The 20559-nt window shown below is 49.9% G+C and overlaps 1 protein-coding gene across 15 annotated transcripts in view; it reads left to right on the top strand.

The window, feature by feature from the left end:
• PCBP3 (poly(rC) binding protein 3) overlaps positions 1-13605 on the top strand; it is a 263795-nt gene extending 250190 nt beyond the window's left edge. For 8 of the 15 annotated variants that reach the window (XM_058523305.1, XM_058523293.1, XM_058523289.1 and 5 more), the window contains 5 exons: positions 1136-1214; positions 1932-1991; positions 5751-5803; positions 8409-8578; positions 9663-13605. In XM_058523305.1, coding sequence (XP_058379288.1) covers positions 1136-1214; positions 1932-1991; positions 5751-5803; positions 8409-8578; positions 9663-9699 — 399 coding nt within the window. In that variant the 3' untranslated portion in view covers positions 9700-13605. Of the gene's footprint in view, positions 1-1135; positions 1215-1931; positions 1992-5750; positions 5804-8408; positions 8579-9662 lie in introns of those variants that run through there. The other 7 variants (XM_058523291.1, XM_058523303.1, XM_058523298.1 and 4 more) reach the window with 4 other exon arrangements.
• Positions 13606-20559: the final 6954 nt, after the last annotated feature.

A 20559-nucleotide genomic window follows, 5' to 3' on the forward strand; every position in this document is an offset into this window, starting at 1 on the left:
AGCCCTATGCCCAGAGGGGCCCCACCCGCCGGTGTCCAGGATCTCCATGGAGGCCCCCGGACTCGCTCCGGACAAGAGTCCAGGGCCGGCACTGGAAGCCTGGGCTGGGACGCGTTTGGCTGGTCTTTCTGTTGGGAGAAGATCAGGAGTTGAGTGTATTTCGCTCTGCCACGGTGGGGCTCTGTGGGCAAGCCAGGCCTAAGGACAAGGACGTCTCCAGAGGGTGAGAGGATTCCCAGCATTCAGCTGGCCACCTTCAGCTCCCCAGTGTCCAAGTCTGGCCACATCTACCTTTATCTTCTGTTATGTTTAGTTTTTATTTAGGAAGTAAGGCTCAGATGAAATAATTAAAGAAACTGCATTCCAAAGCGCCCCCCTCCCCGCCATAGTCTAGTGGCTGGGGATGGGGGACAAGGGGATAAGGAGCAGCCTGCTCCGACATGGTGGGTGCAGGCGCAAGGTGGCTCCAAACAAGAGCCCCTCGTGCCCTTTAGGCGGCTCTCACATTCGCCCTCCATGGAACCTTCCAGAACTACATTGTGTAATCCTGGAAGTCATAGGAGGAAGGCGTGTGGGCCCTGTGAGCAGCCCCCTCCAAGTCGCGTCTGCTGTGGGGCGAGGCCCTGCAAGGAAGGCAAGGCTGGCCGTGGGAGTGATCCAGGCCTAGTGCAGGGCTGGGGCCTCACGAGGTTTGCAGAAGGGAGCATCGCATGGATTTCCCACAGATGCTCGTGCATTCTGAGTAGCAGCTCAGACTTGGAAGTTCATACAGACCCAGCTGGTTCTGCTCCGTGGTTCTCAGACCCTCCCTGTGGAGCCCAGTGGACCCAGCGGCCTCCACAGGCCATCCCACCCCTACGCACCGGTCTGCCCAGGCTCATGTGAGAGGGGAAGGCTGACTGGTTTGGGCTGGAGCTGCCAGGGAGCCGAGGAGAGGAATGGCAGTTGGGGCACCTGCCAAATGGCCCATTGGTTTTCCCAGGCCAAGTCCTTGAGTTCTGCTGCGTCTGCCATGTGTCCGCATGGCCTCCTTTATATCTATTTGTACAAAGTTCTGTTACTGCCTTTTTAATTTGGTGTGACTTGTACTCGATGACAATAACCTTCTTAGCTCTCATGTCCCTCCTACCCCCAGCAGTTGACCAAGCTCCACCAGTTGGCCATGCAGCAAACCCCCTTTCCTCCCCTCGGACAGACCAACCCCGCTTTCCCCGGTACGTACCCAGCCGCCCTTTCTGACCTCCTCTCTTCTCACCTGGGGACTTTCTCTTTCTGAACTGTCTTTATTCAGGGCAGTGAGCAGAACAGGTACGGTTCTAGTTTCGACTGCCAAGTATGCGGCGTTCACAAACAGTGGTGTGCACGCTGCTGAGGGCTGGGCAGGGAGGCCTGTCCATGTGCCTCCTGTGGTGGGTTAGTCGCCCCACAGCTGGCAATCTTGTGAAGAGATGTCTGCCCCCACTGAGGGTCCGTGCCTGCTCCCTGCTGGGGGGCCCTTCCTGCTGAAAACATCCATTTGGCCAGCCCTGGAGTGTGTTCTCTCCAGGAGCAAGAGCTCAGGCAAGCAGACAGCAGGAGATGCCCTTCTGCAGGAGGCCTGTGCACATCCCAGGAGTGACACCCACCCAGGACGGCGCCCAGCCCTGCCCTTGGGAAACTGAGATGAGCCAGTCCCCAGCCCAGGGCGCAGTCGCCATCAGTACCCGCTTGGCACAGGGGCGGGGGCGGGCCTTCCCACAGCTGTGTCTGGCCAGCGGGCGTTCATCCCCATGACAGCAGAGCATCGCCTCGGTGGCCGTGGCTGGTGAGAACCCACTGGGCTTGCTGGTCGGCCACGCACACCAGTCAGACTTTGAGCTTCCCTAGTTGAAGTGGTCTTGCTTATCTCCTTGAGGGCAAAACCTTAAATCTGTTTCTTCTTTGCTCTCCAGGAGAAAAGCTGCCTTTACACTCCTCCGAAGAAGCTCAAAATCTGATGGGCCAGTCGTCAGGTAAAACAAAACCACACTAAATGGAGGGCAATCAGGCCAGGAAGGCTGCACAGTTGCCCTTACTCGGCTCCAGGTCACCAACCTGGCAGGAGAAGGGGGCAACGGGGCCACTCGCATCTGCCATGGGGACCGCGAGTGCCTCAGGGAAGGGACGGCCAATGCCATCTGGGGATAGAGCCCGTACGGCCGGCACCAAGTCGACACACGCAGTTCCACTTTCTGTCTTGGTCGCTGCTGGGAGCATGGTGGTGGGTTGTGGGCTCTGACAGTGCTCAGAGCATGGCTGCCCCATCACCCAAAGGCCCCAAACATGGTGGAGCCACTGTCTGTGTTGTTGTTGATCCTCCAGTGGCACAGGGTGTGGGGGCCTGCAGTGAAGGATTTACCACGATGTGTGCTTTCCGGAAGGTGTTTATAGGAGCTATGAGCACACTCTCAGGAGAAGATGGCTCTGGGCTGGATTGTCCACACCCCCTGCTAATTTGCATTAAAGCGCTCCTGGGAGATCGCACACACGCGGGCAGTGCGTGGATTTGTAGATCCTATTTCCCAGGGCCTGGAGCGATGGGTGTGGCTTACTGACATGGTCTTTTGGGAGTGAAGCCACTGTAGGTGCGTGGCCTGGGTGTAGTGGGTTCCCCATGAGGGAGGTGCCCGTTCTCTCATCCCTACCTGGGCCTCTTGAAATCCTGGATCAGAGCAGAAGAGTGATTTCTGCTAAAAGGGAAATGCAGGAGATGAGCTTGTCCAGCTGGTGTTAGTTTCCACCCCCATTGGTGTGTTCTGGGCCCCAGGGCACCACTGAGGCTGGAGGAAGTCCTGAGATTTCCCCACGGGCTGCCTCTGCCCCTCAAGCATCCCTTGGGACCGTTAGGTGTGCACCACAGAGAGTGGGGGGCATCTCTCCAGGCCAAGATGTGGGCTCTGATGCTCCTCACACTCATGCTGGGTTCCATTTCAGCGCAGCCTTTGATGAAGTTAATGCAGAATTTAATGAATGAAAATTAGAGAAAAACATTTATAGAATGTTTTTTTATTGAGGAAATGGATACCAACCCTTACAAAGTTACATATCTAGGTGATAACACGTGTCTGTACAGCCCTCTGCAGTTTATAATGTGATTTCATATAATTACCCAGCAATGGTCTGCTGGAGATGGCCTGGGGACCCCAAGGGCCTGGCTTGCCCGGAGCACACAGACACCACCCCCACCCCTGCCCAGCTATCTACCCCCCCTGCCACGGCCCCTCCCAGCACAGACTTCAGTGCCTCAGTGACATGGGACGTGTATGCACATGGCCTTGTTAAGACATCCCTGTTATAACCTCCCTCCCCAAGACTCCATGGGACCCACAGCACGTGCACATGTGTGCGCACATGTCCCACCACAGCAGGTTAAGTAGGGTAGGCAGTGACGAGAGGTGTTTGCTTATTTAACATCCCCCTGAAGGCCGATGTCAGTGTTGCTTCCAGAGCAGGCTCGGGTTTGTTTGGGGGAAGCATTATTCACATCACAGTGCATGAAACATCATCATCTCAGAGAGAGATACTCACTACTGGGCTACATAGTCCTGAGATACATGAATGTGAGTTTTAAACAGATACGTCTTCCAATTATTTAATTTCAGTACCCACTTAAAAAGAAGCCTCATACTTCCCTCCCCTCCATCAAAATAAACCAAGATGAACAGATGTGACAAGGCTTTATGTCCATCCCAAACCAGGCTGTTGAGGAGTTTCTGTCCAGGACTCAGGACTAAGGAATTCTCTTAAATGACATTTTAAATGTCACTGTTTATGGAATGTGTATAGATGGTCGAACAACCAAATAATTGTATTGAAACTATCTTTATTAAAAGAAAATAAAGGGGCCGGCCCCATGGCATAGTGGTTGAGTCCAGCCCACTCTGCTTTGGCAGCCTGGGTTCATGGGTTCGGATCCCGGGCAGAGACCTACACCACTCGTCAAGCCATGCTGTGATGACAGCCCACATACAAAATAGAGGAAGATTGGCACAGATGTTAGCTCAGGGCTAATCTTCCTCAAGCAAAAAAAGAGGAAGATTAGCAACAGATGTTAGCTCAGAGCCAGTCTTCCTCACCCAAAAACAAGAGGAAAAGAAGATAAATAATGGAAACTCTAAGTTTAGATATATGAAAGAAAAATAACAGACAATTTGGGATGAATTGGTTCATTCAGCACATGCCAACTGAGACCCCATGCTCGACAGGCCACCAGAACAACGCCACCCTCATAGGGTCACTCATGACAGGGGGACCAATGATGGAGGTGCATCTGGTTTTGGGGACACAAATGCTGTGGAGGAAGAGGCAGGAATAGGGGTGGGGGATGTGGGTGGGTGGGGAGAGGAGATTGTGCATAGGCCAGCCTGAGGTCAGGGGTGGAGGAGAGCAAGGCAGAGGTTGGGGCAGCAAAGACCATGTGGCTGAACACAGGGCTAAGGGGCAGGGGGCGCTGTAAGGAAGCAGGAGCCCGTCGGCAGGTTTTGAGCAGTCTTGAAGGCATCTGACCTACATTTTGTCAGGACCTCTCTGAGCCGTGTGGAGATTGGACTGAGGGACAAGGATAGAGACAGGGACCAGCGAGGGAGAAGTGTGGGGTAGGAAGAGGGCTCAGGTTCTAGAAGATTCTGAAGGTACATGAGCCGGGTCTGTGATAGTTGACTGTGAGTGGAGAGAAGAGGTGGAGCCCAGAGCTCCAGGGTCTGGACTGAGCTGCAGGCCCCAAACTGCCAGGACCACGTGGGAGGGAAGAGCAGGGTCTCAGCTGTGGACTTTGGGTTTGAGATGCCTCCTGACAAGGAGCTGGAAGCATTGAGCACAAGGGAGCCTGTCCACCTTGGTGTTTGTCCCTGCTGGTGCCCCTGTCACAGCGCATCGTGTATTTTGTTGTCACTGTTTCCAAAGCAAGTGTAGATCTTGTCCTTGAACTCTTGAGAAGCTGTCTTTGATTTGGTAGGTCCTAAGCTGAGATTTGTAAAGATAAAAATTGGGGGCATAGTGACAAATTGTGCCTGTCTCTTCATCTTCAGCATAGGATGCACATATAGAAATGCACAGTCTTCCAGTGGTCCTAGCAGTTTAGTTTTCAATCAATGAAATTATCAGGTCTCCCTGCTCCAAACTGGAAGAGTTGCACAGTGGGCCTGGGCCCCAGAGCTGGGCTGCACAGGGGCCTTTGGGCAGAGCTGGATCAGTAGTGAATAAGAGGCAGCTGATGCCGCAGGGGGGCGAGTGGTGTGCAGAGGAGGCCGTGTGCTATTGGGTCTGGGAGAGGGAAGAGGAGAGGGGACCGAGCACAGAGGGAGAGTGGGCAGCCAGGGTTCATATGACCAGCACAGCCTGTGCCCTGGGCATGCCAAGGAGGCCCCAAGGCACAGGCCATGCCCCAAGAGCTGCTTAGCACAGGGCTTCCTGGGGTGTCTCTGAAGGGTGTCATGAGAGGTTATAGAAGACGGCAGGGGAGTAAAATCATGATGTGTCCAAAACGAAAAAGTGAAACCTCATTCTGCTTGGGTTTCTCTTTCCCTGTTTTGAGAGAAGCTGGGACTCAGGAGTTGGGTTGCCGTTTGGGACTGAGAGCTCACAGAGCCCTGGGCCACCAGCTATGCTGACCTTCACCCTCAGGCCAGCCCCTGGCCCTGCCCTGCCTGTGTGGGCCAAGTGTGGGTCAGGCGCCAGGGTGCATACATGAGCAGCCTTCTGCCAGCCTAACCATGTCCCCTTGGTATACCCAGGTTTGGACGCCAGCCCCCCGGCCAGCACTCACGAGCTCACCATTCCCAATGATGTGAGTATGCCCAGAGCCCTCACCCACTCCTTACTCCACTGTGTGACCTCTCCCTCTCCCTTCCCATGTTAAGCAGTTTAATGCCCAGGAAAGTTATGTGAAGTCATACCTAAGATACCAGACAAGAAAGGAGCCAACGGGGCTTCAGAGTTTCTTCAGAATTTAGATGCCATAGCTTGCTGGGAAGGCTGAGGGCCCCCACTGACCCTGTCTGAAGGCACTGCCCTGGTTCAGGGTGAGCCCTTGAAGAACGGATGACCCAGGAATGCTCTAGAGTAGACCGGTCCCGTGTGCCCTGGGCCTCTGGAGGGTCTGGGATTCTCTGTGAGTCTGTTCCAACAGGATGTCAAGATATTGAAGGTTGGTCTGGATCCTTGTATCTAGCGCCCACTGTCTGTTCCTGTTAGCTGAGGGTGTGGCCTTACGAGCTCCCCTCCACACGTTCAGTCCTCCCCAGCACCATCCTCTAAATCCTTGGATTATCCTAAGAATGCTGACTCCAGTCCCCAGACAAAGACACCAGGGCAGGTGTGGGCCACATGAACTGGAAGGGCCACTGCTGGAGCAGCACAGAGAGGCCACCACATGGAGACGCTGCCTTTCTGACTCACGTGTCTATTGGCCTTTTCCATCCCAGAACTGAGGCCTTCAGGAAGCTTCAGTGCTTTGCCCCTCACACCAGCAATGTGGGAAACGCTAGCCCTGCTTCCTCCCTTCACATAGACTAACCACAGGAAGCACAGACTCCTGACTTCAAGGGGATGGCCCATCCTGAGTGTGGAAGGAGATGGGCCATAGGGCAGGAGGAACAGAGGCAGAAGAGAGGTGCGGGGCACCCAGAGGAGAGGACTTTCCAGAGGAGACCATCCTTATCAGGCTCCTCATGCCGGCTGCAGGCTAGCTCCTGCACAGGCCAATGGTGCCTGTCCCAGGCCTCCTGCATAGGGCCCCTGCCCCTCAAAGGGGGAGGGTCTCTGCCTCCAAGGGCTCCTGACACTGTCCTCTCACTATGGATCATCCTTGAGCAGCGTGGCTCCAGGCAGCCTCCAGAGTCTTCTCACCCAGGTGATAAATGCGAGTGCCACACTCTACCCTGTGGGTTTCCTCTTTTGTAGCCTGTCCTTAAATCACTGTTTCACCAACACCAGGTATCTTGCTCTTGGCCAAGGCTTCATTTTAAAGCTGAAATGAACCTAAAAGACAAGAGAATGAAGCTTGTTTGGAGCTGATGCACCTATTTCCTGTGGCCCCCTCCCAGCCCTTCGCTGCCACCCCTCCTCCTGGAGGAGCTCCTCAGAAGGATCTGGATCCTTTCTTTGTTGGATCCATGTGCCCTGCAGAGCACAGCCCTTGATCCTTCCTGGGAGAAAGATCTGGCTGTGGACGGGAGGTGGAGGAAGCTGAGCAGCTGGGGACGGGTTTCTCTGGACATTTGGAGAGACTGTGTTACGGTCTAGTGAGGCAGCTGGTCTAACCTAGGAAAGGAGCAGAACTGGAACTCGGGGGGTCACCTCAGGGACAAGAGCTAGTTCAGACGCTCCTGTGTCCCCAGTGAGCTGCTGTCATCATGTAGGTTCAGTCGTTTCCATTTGGAAATGGATGTCCCTCCTGCATGTCTGGCCCAGCTCCTCCATCCAGCACCTCGTGGCATAAGCGCAGAAGTGTGCTCCCAACACTGGTTTCACCACAACTGCTGACGCCTTTGGCCAGGCTACCTCGCCTGTCACCACACAGGAGGTGGGATTGGAAGCCCACCCCCCTGGCCCCACTTGTCCTGCCTCTTCTTTACGTGCTCGCTCTCAGAGCTCTCATCAGCGGCCCCTGTGTAAATGAAGGGAAAAGTGAGAGGTGCCTGCTATCCTCCATGGAGGCTTCTCTGGGGTCCGAGTTGTCCCCACACAGCAGGGTGGGCTGCGAGGGGCCTACTCAGCCGAAGCTCTGCTGCCATAGAGAGATAGTCTAGGCCTCAGGCTGCAATCCGGCCCCACCGTGGCTGTTCCTGAATCCTGGGGAGGCCCTGGCACTTGTCCCTCTTACTGTTTCATTCTCAGTGACCACCTGTTCCTTCAGAGGGCCAGAGGCCAAAGCATCCCATCTTTAAACAGAGGTCACATGATGGGAAGGAAAGGGAACATCTGATGTCCTTAGAATTTCATCCAAGTTCATTGAAAGACAGGTTTCAGGCAGCAGTGAGCTTTACTCTGGCTTCAAACAAATATCCCACTACCCTGAGGATGCAGCCAAGAAGACATTAACACGGCCTCAGCCCTTCTGCTGGCATCAGGCCTCCAAAGGACACCAGGAGAGGCAACCAGCTGCGTGGCTCTCACTGGTCTCTTGATTTGTTGGGACTTCGTGCAGCAGGGCACCAAGCAGAGCCCAGGTGCCGCAGCTCCCATCCCTCCAGCAGGAAGGTGGGCACACGCTCATGCCTTCCCTCCCGGGGTTGCCAGTGCCTCTTCCTTCCAGAAGCACGGAGTTTGTGGCGTAGGGTGGAGACCAAGGCTGGGCCTGTCCCCACAGGCTTCCCGGAGGGCTCTGCGCACGCTCCACTCAGGGCTGCCATGGGCTATTCTCTAAGAAATCCCTGCCTCCTTTTTTTTAGCTAATAGGCTGTATAATTGGACGCCAAGGGACCAAAATCAATGAAATTCGACAGATGTCTGGAGCTCAGATCAAAATTGCCAATGCCACGGAGGGGTCATCGGAGCGCCAGATAACCATCACAGGGACCCCAGCCAACATCAGCCTTGCCCAGTACCTCATCAATGCCAGGTGAGTGCTCATGGAGCCCACCGTCAGCAAGCGTCACTGGTCCAACAGGAGGCTCAGAGGGACTGGCTAGCCATGGCCAGGAGCATGGACAGCGTCCTGCCTCCCTCTGGGGGCTTCTCTTGTGTGGCTGGGCTTGTGGGTGGAATGTGATGGAGAGGGTCTCTATGTAGACAGGGACCCCACACCCTCCTCTGCACTTTTACACTGAAGAGTCTCTAGTGAGGGCCTAGGTGGTAATAGAAGAGAGCATTTCCAGGGTGGCTACATGGTCCGGGGCCTCAGGTCAACCACATGTTTGGGTTAAGTGAAAGGGTATGTAGCATAAAGTGTTATGTAGTTTCAGACAACCCCATTACTAGATCATCCTGCTTTCACATGTCCTGTGGTTGGTTATAAAGACCCCCGACCCAGACGCTTGCTGAGCATCGTATCAGGGAAGTGTGTGAGCGTCAGAGGTCATGCTGCTGGGGGAGGTGAGGTCCTGCGGCAGGGCCATGGCACACAGCAAGGAGCCCGAGAGCCAGGGATGACACTCCTGGCCATGCCTGGGCCACCACTTCAGCCTCCCTGCCAGGGGCATGTCAGTGAACACTGGGTGACCACACCTGGGGAGATGGGACCGAGCAGGAGGATGGGAAGGGGCCCCTGTCTTCCCTCCACCCAGGGCCAGACCCTCCTCCCTAACCCAGAAGGTCAAGCCAGGCTCGCAGGAGGTCAGGTGGACCGGGGAGGCAGCCCCCCATGGGCACTGTGACTTCGGTGCCCTTCCCCAACTGGTCACCATAGAAATGGTTGTGCTTGTCCACGTGCTTATCGTTATGCCCCTGATGTGGTGACAGGCACGTGGCCCTTGTGGGCACGGAAGGAAGATCCTATGGATCTGGTCCCTGGTGTGTCCTCCTCCCTCTGCTTGGCTTTGGTTTCCAGCTCACGGCCACTGAACAGTGACCTGGGCTGACCTGTCACGGTAAAGAGGGAGGAAAGTGCAAAGGCTGTGAGAATGCCGCAGAGCGACAGGTGTTGTTTCTAATCCCGCTTTATGAGAACGTGGTGACCTGTCCCACCCTGTCTTTGTCTCTTCCAGGCTGACGTCTGAGGTCACTGGGATGGGCGCACTCTAATCCTGCCCAGCGTCCTCTACTCCGTGAACACTGACCTCCACCCAGCTCGCACACTCTGTACAGACCGCCTGCCCTTCGTCCATATATAAATAGAGGTTTTCTTTACTAACAGAAGTATCTATGCCCTAGAGATCTGCACACACCAACAAAGCCCGTTGATACTCATATCTGTATGTGAGGTCCAGGCTCTGTCCCTGATTCTGCTCTGTACGTTAATTTATGCTCCACTCTGTTGATGCATTGGCATGCAGTGTTACTTATTTTAAACGCTTTGGGGGCATTCCCATCTGTGACATTCTAGAAACATTGTTCTTTAGTGTCAGTGTACCTGTTTTAAGAGTTGGTTTGCCATTTTGACAGCATTTCCTCAGCGTCTCCTACGCCGTCTAGAACCGTGGTTGCTTTGAGCTGCTCCCCACTCACCTGCCCCACCTGCTGACCTTGTCCCCTCGCAGCCTGTGCTGGTCTTGGCTCACGTGTCCACGTGGGTCTTGTGCAGAGTGCGCCTTTCCCCTTGTGGCCAAGGAAGGAGAATGGAGAGCGCAGGGTCCTGACCTGAGGCGCAGGGTGAAGTAGGGGTGCTGGGGCCCTGACTTCACAGGGACGTCACGTGCTGAGGAGGCACGCATGGCCCCCGGGGGGCTTCTGGGGGCCTGGAGAGTGTGGAGTGTCCAGGAAGCGCCTATACACCATGTCAGAGTTCAATAAATGTCGTGGGCTGCCCCCACAGGCTCTGCCTCCTCTCTGTGCCCTCTCTCACGCACGCATGCACACTTGCACACACACGCACCTGTGAGACCTGGCCCCGGGCTGGCCTGCTGCCTGAAGAAGCCACTCTTTCTCCCTCCAGCTAAGGTTTCCCCCTCTGCCTCCAGACCCTTTTAAGTGTTTGACTCTCACGAGTCGTTCTAGTTTTACTTTTGCAAAACTGCCTCAAGTGATAATAATGAAAACTCTGTTCTATCCTGGTGCCAAAGTGCCAGTTTCTAATTTGCAGAACTGTCCTCTCCCACTGACACCATGGGCGTGGGAGGCCGGGCAGTGCATGGTGACCCCAGGGGCTTCCCTGCGTGGAGCGTGTGCACCTCACACCATTCACGGAACTGTTTCCTTGGCTCACTTTGCAACAGACAGGCTGCTCACCTGTGCTCACCTTTAAGGCGCCCACTGTGCCCCTTCTGGACGCTGAAGCCCTGGGTGGGACACAGGCCCGGGCACGGGCAGCCTCCCTCAGGGCAAGCAACAAAGGACCCTGCCCGGGGCAGAGTGGAGTCTCAAAGGGAGGCAGAGACCCACAGCCTCTCCCAGAACCCATCAAGCATCCAGGGCCGGGGATGGCCTGCCCACAATGCCCGCCTCTCACCAGGAGTCCCCTTCCTGCCTGCCCTGAGTGGAAGCTGCCCTGCCTCCCAGACTCTGGCCGGGCCTCAGGGGCTCACCCTGTGTGCCCAGGTTGCCTGGACAGATTCCGCCAGTCCTCCCCACGGTCCCCTGGTCGAGGTTGGGTGGGCAGCATAGCAATGCCTGACCACATCACACACTCAGTGGTTTAGGGCCTCACGGTCCGCTCATGCACCCACTGGACACATCAGCCATGTGGCCACCACCGCTCAGGGCCCAGGAGGCAGCGGGGATGTGGCGAACACAGGCCTTCCTCTGGGCGCCTCCGTCAGCAGATGGCCAGTAGACAGGGTGAGTAGGTGCCTTAGAAAGAGAGAGATGCTGTGGAAATAAGGTAAGGGCAGCAGTGAGGAGGACATTGGAAGTGCAGTATTAAGTGGGTGGCAAGGTGGTCCCTGGAGAAGCTGCGGGCAGAGGCAGACCTAAGGGGAGATGTTAGCTGTGCTCCACAGTGGAGAAGAACAGCAGGTGGAGGGGTGGCCAGAGCCAGGGCTGGAGCACCGGAGTTGGTGCAGGTAACAAGAGGAGGGCAGGAGGGGGCAGGAGGATGGGGTGGGGCGGCTGAGTGCTGGAGGCTGCAGGAGCTGACAGAAGGTGGGGCTCAGGTGGAGCGTCGGGTTCTGAAAGCCTGTTGAAGAAAGGACTTGCAGGATTCCCGACAGACGGGATGTGGGCTTTGAAAGAAAGAGGGTCCAGGGGGAGGGACACGAAGGCTCTCGGTCTGAGCTCTGGAAAGACGACTTGCCCTCTGTGAGGGTGGGGAAGACGGGAGCTCAGGTTGGGACTGGTGGGGTTGAGATACGCTGGCCTCACTGTGGAGGTGTGGGCTCTGAGGTCTGCGATTTGAGAGCAGTCTGAGTGGGAGACCTAGAAGCAGCAGCCCAGCAGCCATTTGGGGTGCACTGAGGGAGCTCCACACAGGGAGTCAGGAAAGAGGGTTCTGCACCTGTGCTGACCGCCTCGGGGCCCGGCGTGAGGCCTGGACAGGATGCTGTGTGTTGGGCATGTCACTTGCCCCAGGTGATGCCTGGCACCCTGAGCAGCTGGGCCCCCAGGGAGCGGCCACAAACCACAGGGAGGAGCTGTGGGTCGGGGCAGGCTCACACTTGAGTGTTGAGAAATCACACGGCTATGAACACTCGTATACAAGCCTGTATGGATGCATGCTTTCATTTTCCTGGGTAAATACCTAGGGCTGAAATGACTGGATCATGTGATAGGTATATGTTTAACTTTTTAAGAAACTTCTAAACTTTTCTAAAGTGGTTGTACCATTTTACATTCTCTCCACAGTGCATGGGAGTTGCAGTTACTCCACATCCTCAGCAACATTTGGTACGCCCAGTCTTTTTAACTGTAGCCATCCTAGTGGATGTGAAATGGTATCTCATTGTGGTTTTAATTGGCATTTCCCTTATCACTAATGATGTTGAGCATCTTTTCATGGGCTTATTTGCCATCTGTACCCTCTTTGCTGAAGTGTTTGTTCAAATCTTTTGCCCATTTTTTAATTTGGTTTTCTTATTATTGAGTTTTGAGAGTTCTTTATATATTCAGGATGTGAGACTTTTATCAGATATTTGCCTTGCAAATATTTTCTTCCAGTCTGTGGCTTGTCTTTTCATTCTCTCAATGATGTCTTTTGAAGAGCAGAAGTTTATAAGTTTGATGAAGTCCGTATTATCAATTTGTTCTTTTATGGATTGTGCTTTTAGTGTCATATCTAAGAAATCTTTGACTAACTCAAGATCACACAGATTGTCTCGTATGTTTTCTTCTAGAAGTTTTGTGATTTTATTCCCCTACTAAATTGCCTTTGCACCTTTATCAAAAATCAGTTCTCCATATTTATGCAGGTTTATTTCTGGTATCTATTCTGTTCTGTTGATCTATTTGTCTATCTTTATGCCAACAGCACAGAGTCTTGATTACCATAGCCTTATAATAAGTCTTCAGATCAGGTAGTGTTAGTCCTCCAATGTTGTTCTTCTTTTCCAAAGTTGTTTTGACTATTCTAGGTCGTTTTTGTATTTCCGTGTGAATTTTAGAATCAGCTGGTAATTTTCAACAACAACAAAAATGCTGGGGTTTTGATTGGGATGGTGTGGAACCTACTGATTAATTTCATGATAATTGACAGCTTAACGATATGGAGTCATTTGACCCATGGACAAGGTATATCTCTCCATTTATTTATGTCTTATTTAATTTCTTTCAGCAGTGTTTTGTAGTTCTCAGTGAACAGGTTTGCAGATCTTTTGTCAGCCTTATCCTGAAGTATTTCGTATGTGCTATACTGTTTTAAACTGCTTTAACTTTACAATTGTTCATTGCTAATATATAGAAATACAATTGATTTGTGTCTATTTATCTTGTATCTGACAACCTGTGCAACTCAGTATAATTGTGGATTTGTCTGTTTCTCCTTGCAGTTCTATCCATTTTAGATTTGTTTTGAAACTCTATTGTAAGATGCATAAATGTTTAGTATTTTTATGTCCTCCAGATCAACTGACTTCTTTATTATTATGAAATTGCCTTCTTTATCTCTAGTACTATTCTTTTCTGATATCTACTTTGTCTGATATTAACATAACCACTCTAGCTTTCTTTAGATTAGTGTTAGCATGGTATGTTTTTTCCATCCTTTTACTTTTAACTTATTTGTGTCTTATTTAAAATTAATTTTTTGTAGGTCTGGGGGTTTTTAATCCAATCTGATGATCTCTCCCTTTCCATTGGGATATTTAGATAATTTACATTCAGTGTGATTCTTGATATGTTTAGAGTTAAGTCTATCATATAGCTGTTTGTTTTCTATTTGTCCCACATATTCTTTATTGTCTTTTTCTTCATTTTCTGACTTTTTCTGGATTCACTTAGTATTTTTATGATTCCATTATATCTCCTTTGTTGGCTTATTAGCTATAACTCTTTATTTTGTTATTTTTGATTTAAGGTTTGTACACTTTTCACAATCTACTTCAAGTGATATACCACTACACATATGGTATAAGAACCTTAAAAGAGTATACTTTCATCTCTCCCCTCCTGGCCTTTGTACTATTGTCGCACATTTTACTTATACATATGTTATAAACTTTATGTTACATTGTTATTATTTTTGTGTAAAAATTTATCTATTTTTAAAAGAGATTTATCTAAGAAAAAAATCTTACATATTTACACATATAGTTACCATTTTCAGTGCTTTTCATTTCTTTGTGTAGATCCAGATTTCTGCCTAGTATCATTTTCCTTCTGCCTGAGGGACATTCTTTAACATTTCTTATAGTGCAGGTCTGCTGGTGGTGAATTCTTTCAAGTATTATATGTGTGAAAATATCTTTATTTAATCTTTGTTTTTGAAAGAATTTTTTCTGGGTTTAGAATCCCTGTTTGACAGGTTTGTTTGGGTTTTGTTTGTTCAACGCTTTAAAAATGTTAATGTCCACTGTCTTCTCACTTGCATTGTTTCCAACAAGAAATCTGTAATTGTTCTTATCTTTGTTTCTCTGATGTAATGTGTCTCTTTTTTTACTGGCTGCTTTAAGATTTTTCTCTTTATTGCTAGTTTTGAGCCCTTTGATTATGGTGTGCCTTGGTATACTTTTCTCCTGTATCTTGTGCTTGGGATTTCTTGAGCTGCTGGAACCTACCTGGGTTGATAGTTTTCATCAAATTGGGGAATTTTTCAGCCATTATTTCTTCAAATATATTTCCTGCCCCCCACCTCGCCTCCTCTTCTCCTTCAAGGTCTCCAATTACACATTTATTAGACCACTTGAAGTTGTCCCACAGCTCAGTGCTGCTCTTTTTATTTTTTTAAATTCTTTTTTCTCTGAGTGTTTCATTTTGGATAGTTTATAGAGATGCTTTCAAGTTCATCATCTTTTCTACTGGAATGACCAATCTGCCATTCCCTCTAATCCTTCCAGATGGTTCTTTTCCTTTCCTTGAGTACTTCCCTTACATACATGCATTGATCAGGACTCTGTTGAATGCTGAAGAGGGGCCCTCTGCAGATCTGAGGTTCTTTCTCTCTCTGCAGTTCTGTCCTTCCCAGTATTCTCTCCTGCAAACTCTCACTGCCTTGGTCTCACCAGAGTTTTAGTTAAGTCTCCTCAGTTAAGGGAATCCTACAAGCTTTGCCTGCACTCTCTCTGCCTGCACCACAACCTGGACACTCTCGAGGCAGTTAACTGGGACAGTTGTAGGGCTTATCTGGTTCGTTTCCTCTCTCTCTGGGATCATGCTCTTTCATTGCCCCATGTTCAATGTGTTGAGAATCATTGTTTCATATATTTTCTGTTTTCTGTTTTTGTTTTGTTTTTTCTTGTTTCAGATGGAAGGATAAATTCATTCTTTGTTATCCCATCTTAGTGGGAAGCAGAAGTCCCCTGGTTTATTTATTTTATTTACCATTGCATTTTACGTACATTTTCCCATTATTTTGGTTCATTCTTCATAAATTGTTTTGAATAAGTCAATCACATTGTTTATTTCATGCTTACATTTTTCTAAGTGCTCTGCCAAAATTGTATCAAATTCAGAGTTAGTTTAGTAATTTCAATTACTTGAAAACTGCCAGTTTTTTATCATGACTCTTGAAAGGTAAACCTCTTTAAGATGTAGTAATTGCAACAACTCATGTTAGCACTGGATATTCTTTCCACTTCTCAAGACTGAGGTCCAGTGCATTTTTATTTGGCATGTGTGTCATTCAGGTAAACATAGACTTCTGCTTGCCAAATTTACCTGATGTGTGAGGGCTCTCAGTCTGAAAGCCTGCTGACATAAGCAAGTCTGACCTGTTGAACACAATTTACACAGAAAACAATATAAGCAGCCATTAGTCCTGGAATGAGCAGTTGGGATCTCGTGATAGTTTGACCATTTTTAACTTTTCTCAAATTATCTGTTCAAGAAGCATCTCTTTTGTCCATTGTTGAAATCTCTGAAAATGTTACGGGAGATCATGGTTTTGTAAAATCAAACTGCCTTCTTTTATTGTTGCTCATTATCACGGCACCAGGAGAGAACCAACCTGTGACAAATCCCGTTCATCCCACAGAGGTGCCGCTGACATTCCTGCAAGCCTGTGGACCACACAGCTGGGTTTCCTTCATGTGTGGTACCTGTATCTTCTTCCTGCTTTGTAGTTTCCAGAATACGAGTGTCCTCTTTCTCATAATCTTCTGTGTCTTCCTTGTTGTTATTGTAATTATTTATATTCTCTTAGCAATTATGATTCTTTTTTGTATTGTTGTGATCTTGACCATCAGAGTCATTCATTTCTCTTTTTATATAGTAAGAAAGCTTTCTGTTGTTGTTTTTAGTGTTTTGAGGCTTGCACCAGTCTTTTTCTTTTAGTTACACATTTGCCTCTGCTAGAATGTAGCATGGAAAATAATTCTGAAAATAGACGTGCTATTTTGTGTGTGTTTGTCTATGAAGTCATATATAAGAACAATTCAAATGAATTTTTAAATTGCTGCTACATTATTTTGGACTGCATGCCAGGAATCCAATTACATCTGACTGTTTTCATGCACCAATTGGTGTGTGTGTGTGGGAGTTTTGTCACCAAGACATTTGCTTCTTCAGGCCACGTGGTGTGCCATGTGTGGTGGCAGGTTTGCTACCATTTCATCTGGAGCTGCCAGAATATGTGATGGGGAGATGCAGCAGGTGTGTTGAGGTACACAGAACCTGTGGCCTCCCGTGGGTGCACCCTCCTCATAGTGCTGCAACAGGCATGAACCCACACTGCATGCTGCCTGAGTAATGGCATGCTCTGCATTATTGGCATTTTCCAAATGGGAGAGGGCTCCTCCTTTGACCAGAGAACAGTGAGAACTCAGTCATTTGCTTACACATTTACACACCTGAGGATTGGGAGAATTTTCCATCTATTGGCTTTTCTACCAATGGCTGACCCATTCAAAATTTGTTTCTTCTCCACTGCTCACATATTCTGCTGCCAGGCACTTCCACTCCTTGTTCTGTTAGAAGGACTTAAAGGATCTGCTCTCTCATCTTGATGGTAATAATAATAATAATAATGTGCGTCAGATATTTTTCATCGTCTCATCTCTCTTACGCTCTTTTATGTTCTTTCCATCCTTTTGTCTCTATCTTCCAGTTTATTAATCATTCATTTCTTTTGGTCCAATCTGCTGTCAAACCCATCTATTGAGTTCTTAACTTCATTTTCAATTTTTCAATTCTAAAATGTCCATTTGATTATTTTCATAGATTTCAATCACGGTTTAAAGTTTTTGTCTGGCAACTGTATAATCTGGAACACCTGTGGGTCTGTTTCTTTTGTCTGTTTTTTCTCCTGTGTCTTGGTGTGCCTGATGAGTTTGACTGAATGTCAGACGCCCTGTGGTGTATGAACATGGTGAGCGGCTGGTTGCGGAGGCTCTGGATGGTTGATTTTCCTCCAGAGACATTTCACCTTGTCCTCTGGCTGCAGTAGGGATGGAGCACCTCTCCCTAATAAAGGTTGGCTTACAGATTCTGTAGGACTTCGTCTGCTTCTGGTTCAGTCCTCTCTTAGGGTATGGCCCTCAGATGTCCCACTGGAAGCCTAGGGTGTTTACCAAGGTCCTTCCTCCTTGGAAGGTTGTGAACTTGAATTATTGTTCGGCACCATGAGACTACTGAAAGCTTTGCCCAGCTTTGGACAGTTTTCTGCTTGGCTTCTTAGCCTTTTGCTGTGTGAAGATCAAGAGTTGGCAAATGTCCTGAAGCGAGAGCCAGTGTGATGAAGTGGGATCAGTTCTCTGCGCCTCTTTCCACAGGGGAAGTGCAGAGAATGCTGACCTTACCTCATAGACTTCCCTTCTCTCCGGGGTCCCAGCCCCTCCATTTTGGGCTGCTTGAGAAGCTCTTTAGTACCTTCAGTGGGTTTTTTTAACCCAACTTTTCTAATTGTTCTTGGTGGGAGTATTTGTCATAGCTGGAAATAGGAGTCCCTGCCCATAAACTTGAGGGCTTTCAAAGAATCTCATGGTTGATATGAAAATCTTGGGAGGCAGGATTTTTTTTTAAGTTAATGCAGTGAAGATACTAATATTCAGTAGATTAAACTCTTCGTGGGAGCTGTGGGAATATCTAGTTAGTCAACGAAGACTTGCAACAGGTTTAGTTAGTCCAGTTATTCCAGATGGACATCCTTTATCCTTTAGCATCAGTTTCAGCAGTTCTATAAAAGAAAGTATAATTTCACAGAGCTAGTTAGACCCCAGAATTGCCCTGGGTTTAAACATATACTCAAAATCAGAAGCAACTTTAGGTTTGTTATGGGCACTTAGCTCCCACTCTGATTTATCCGAGGATGTGAATGAGCTCAGATGCACTCCTTTGGGGCTAATACTTGATTAACTACACCTTTCTGGGCCCAGCTGTCTTGTGAAGCCTTTAGACAAGGTGGGAAGGAGGGCAAGAAGGACGGGGGAGGAGGAAGATGGAGGAGGAGTCTGGCTCCCCTGAGTCTGCGATGGATGGGTTTCAAGTAGACAGTGTGGACTAGAACTTTGCTGCAAGTATCATTTTGTATTTTTAGATGTTTCCATTGAAAGGACCAACAGCAGTTGAGGAAATGCCCAATATGTAACCAGCTCCACATCACACAGCAGCACCTCCAAACTCACAGGCTCCAGTTTGTGCTTGCTGTATGCATTGATCCTCAGTGTAATCCTGGGATACGTCTCTACGTGTGGACACTGAGAGCTCGGCAGAGGGCGCCTTGGCCTGGGGTGAAAAGGACTGAGGAGGGACAACCTGGGCAGCAAGCCGAGAAATAAGAGTTCTCTGCCCCGACCAATCCCTAGTTTACTCCAACTTAGTGTGCATTCACCTTGACCTAAAATGAGGTGGCACTCGAGACTCACCTTTCCAAAAAGAGGGAAGCAGTTCTAAAGAAATTGCTCGTCACACAGGCACAGCCCACGTTTTTGGGATGATATTGGTCAGGAGCCGTGGACAAGCCACTTCCTTGAGTAATTTCACATTTATCTGGGATATAGGTTAGTGATTACTCTTACTGCATTGTGAAATCTGTTGCCATAAGTAGTGATAACTTCCAATTTTGATCCTAAAATGCACAATGTGCTGAAAATATATAGCATAAAGGTAGGAAAATACTATTTTGACAAGAATAAAAAGTTTCCTGCTAAAAGAATTAAGAAGAGGCTTTGGTAGATTGATTAAGGGATGTATTACCATGGCAACAAATAAAAACCAATCTCACCTGAGCAGGTCTTCGTGCCTATATTATGCAAAGTATGAGCAGCTGTGTTTGGCATCTTAAGCTGTCCTGAAGTTTCTGGCTACATTCAGCATCACCCAGAGGACAACTTCTTTTTACTCCACCTCTGGAAACAGAACTGACTGTGTCCCCTTCTCTCCAGGCCACGTTCTCTGGCTGCCCTCAGGCTCGAGGACTGGGGGCCGTGGTTTGAAGGGCCAAGTATCGTCCCGTGTCTACTGAAGACTTGCAAAAGGTTTAGGATTATCGCTTAGTTTCTTGGTCTCCACCTGAGATGAACTGAAAGACATTTAACACCCCCAAGAACCTGGGACTCAGAGTCAGTCCCCTGTACATTTTTGCTTCTGTCTTCCCAACCTTACAAAGCAGCCCCTCTGCCAGGCTGCCTGGGCCATTGTGGGTCCTCACCCTCCCTGCACAAAGCCAGCAGGTCCAATGAGCAATGGGCCTCCTGTCCCTCCATACAGCTGGCCATGGGGCTTGGCCAGAGGCCCAGTCTCCAGAGGCCTTCCCCTGACTTGCCCTGTCTCATCAGTGGAAAAGGGATTTGATCCAATGGCCACACGCTACCATCCACCTGGAAACAGCTCATCCACTCCCAGGGAGCAAGAGCCGCCTAGCAGGTAGACCCTGCAAGCATTCCTGGGCTCTGGTGTGAACTCAGTAGGTGGGGCCCAGGTGCAGATGTGAACTCAGCAGGTGGGGCCTGGGCGCAGATGTGCACTCAGCAGGTGGGGCCCAGGCTCAGGTGTGCACTCAGCAGGTGGGGCCTGGGCTCAGGTGTGAATTCAGCAGGTGGGGCCTGGGCTCAGGTGTGAATTCAGCAGGTGGGGCCTGGGCTCAGGTGTGAATTCAGCAGGTAGGGCCTGGGTTCTGCTATGCACTCAGCAGGTAGGGCTTTGGATCAGATGTGAACTCAGCAGGTGGGGCCTGGGCTCAGGTGTGAATTCAGCAGGTAGGGCCTGGGTTCTGCTATGCACTCAGCAGGTAGGGCTTTGGATCAGATGTGAACTCAGCAGGTGGGGCCTGGGCTCAGGTGTGAATTCAGTGAGTGGGGCTTGGGTTCAGGTGTGAATTCAGTAGGTGGGGCCTGGGCTCGGGTGTGTGTATAGCAGATGAAGTCCAGGGTATCTTCAGAACACACTCATTCAGGGCAGAGACCACGCAATGCCGACGTGTGG

The sequence above is a fragment of the Diceros bicornis genome, chromosome 27 (assembly GCF_020826845.1).
Source record: "Diceros bicornis minor isolate mBicDic1 chromosome 27, mDicBic1.mat.cur, whole genome shotgun sequence".
Lineage (NCBI taxonomy): Eukaryota > Metazoa > Chordata > Mammalia > Perissodactyla > Rhinocerotidae > Diceros > Diceros bicornis.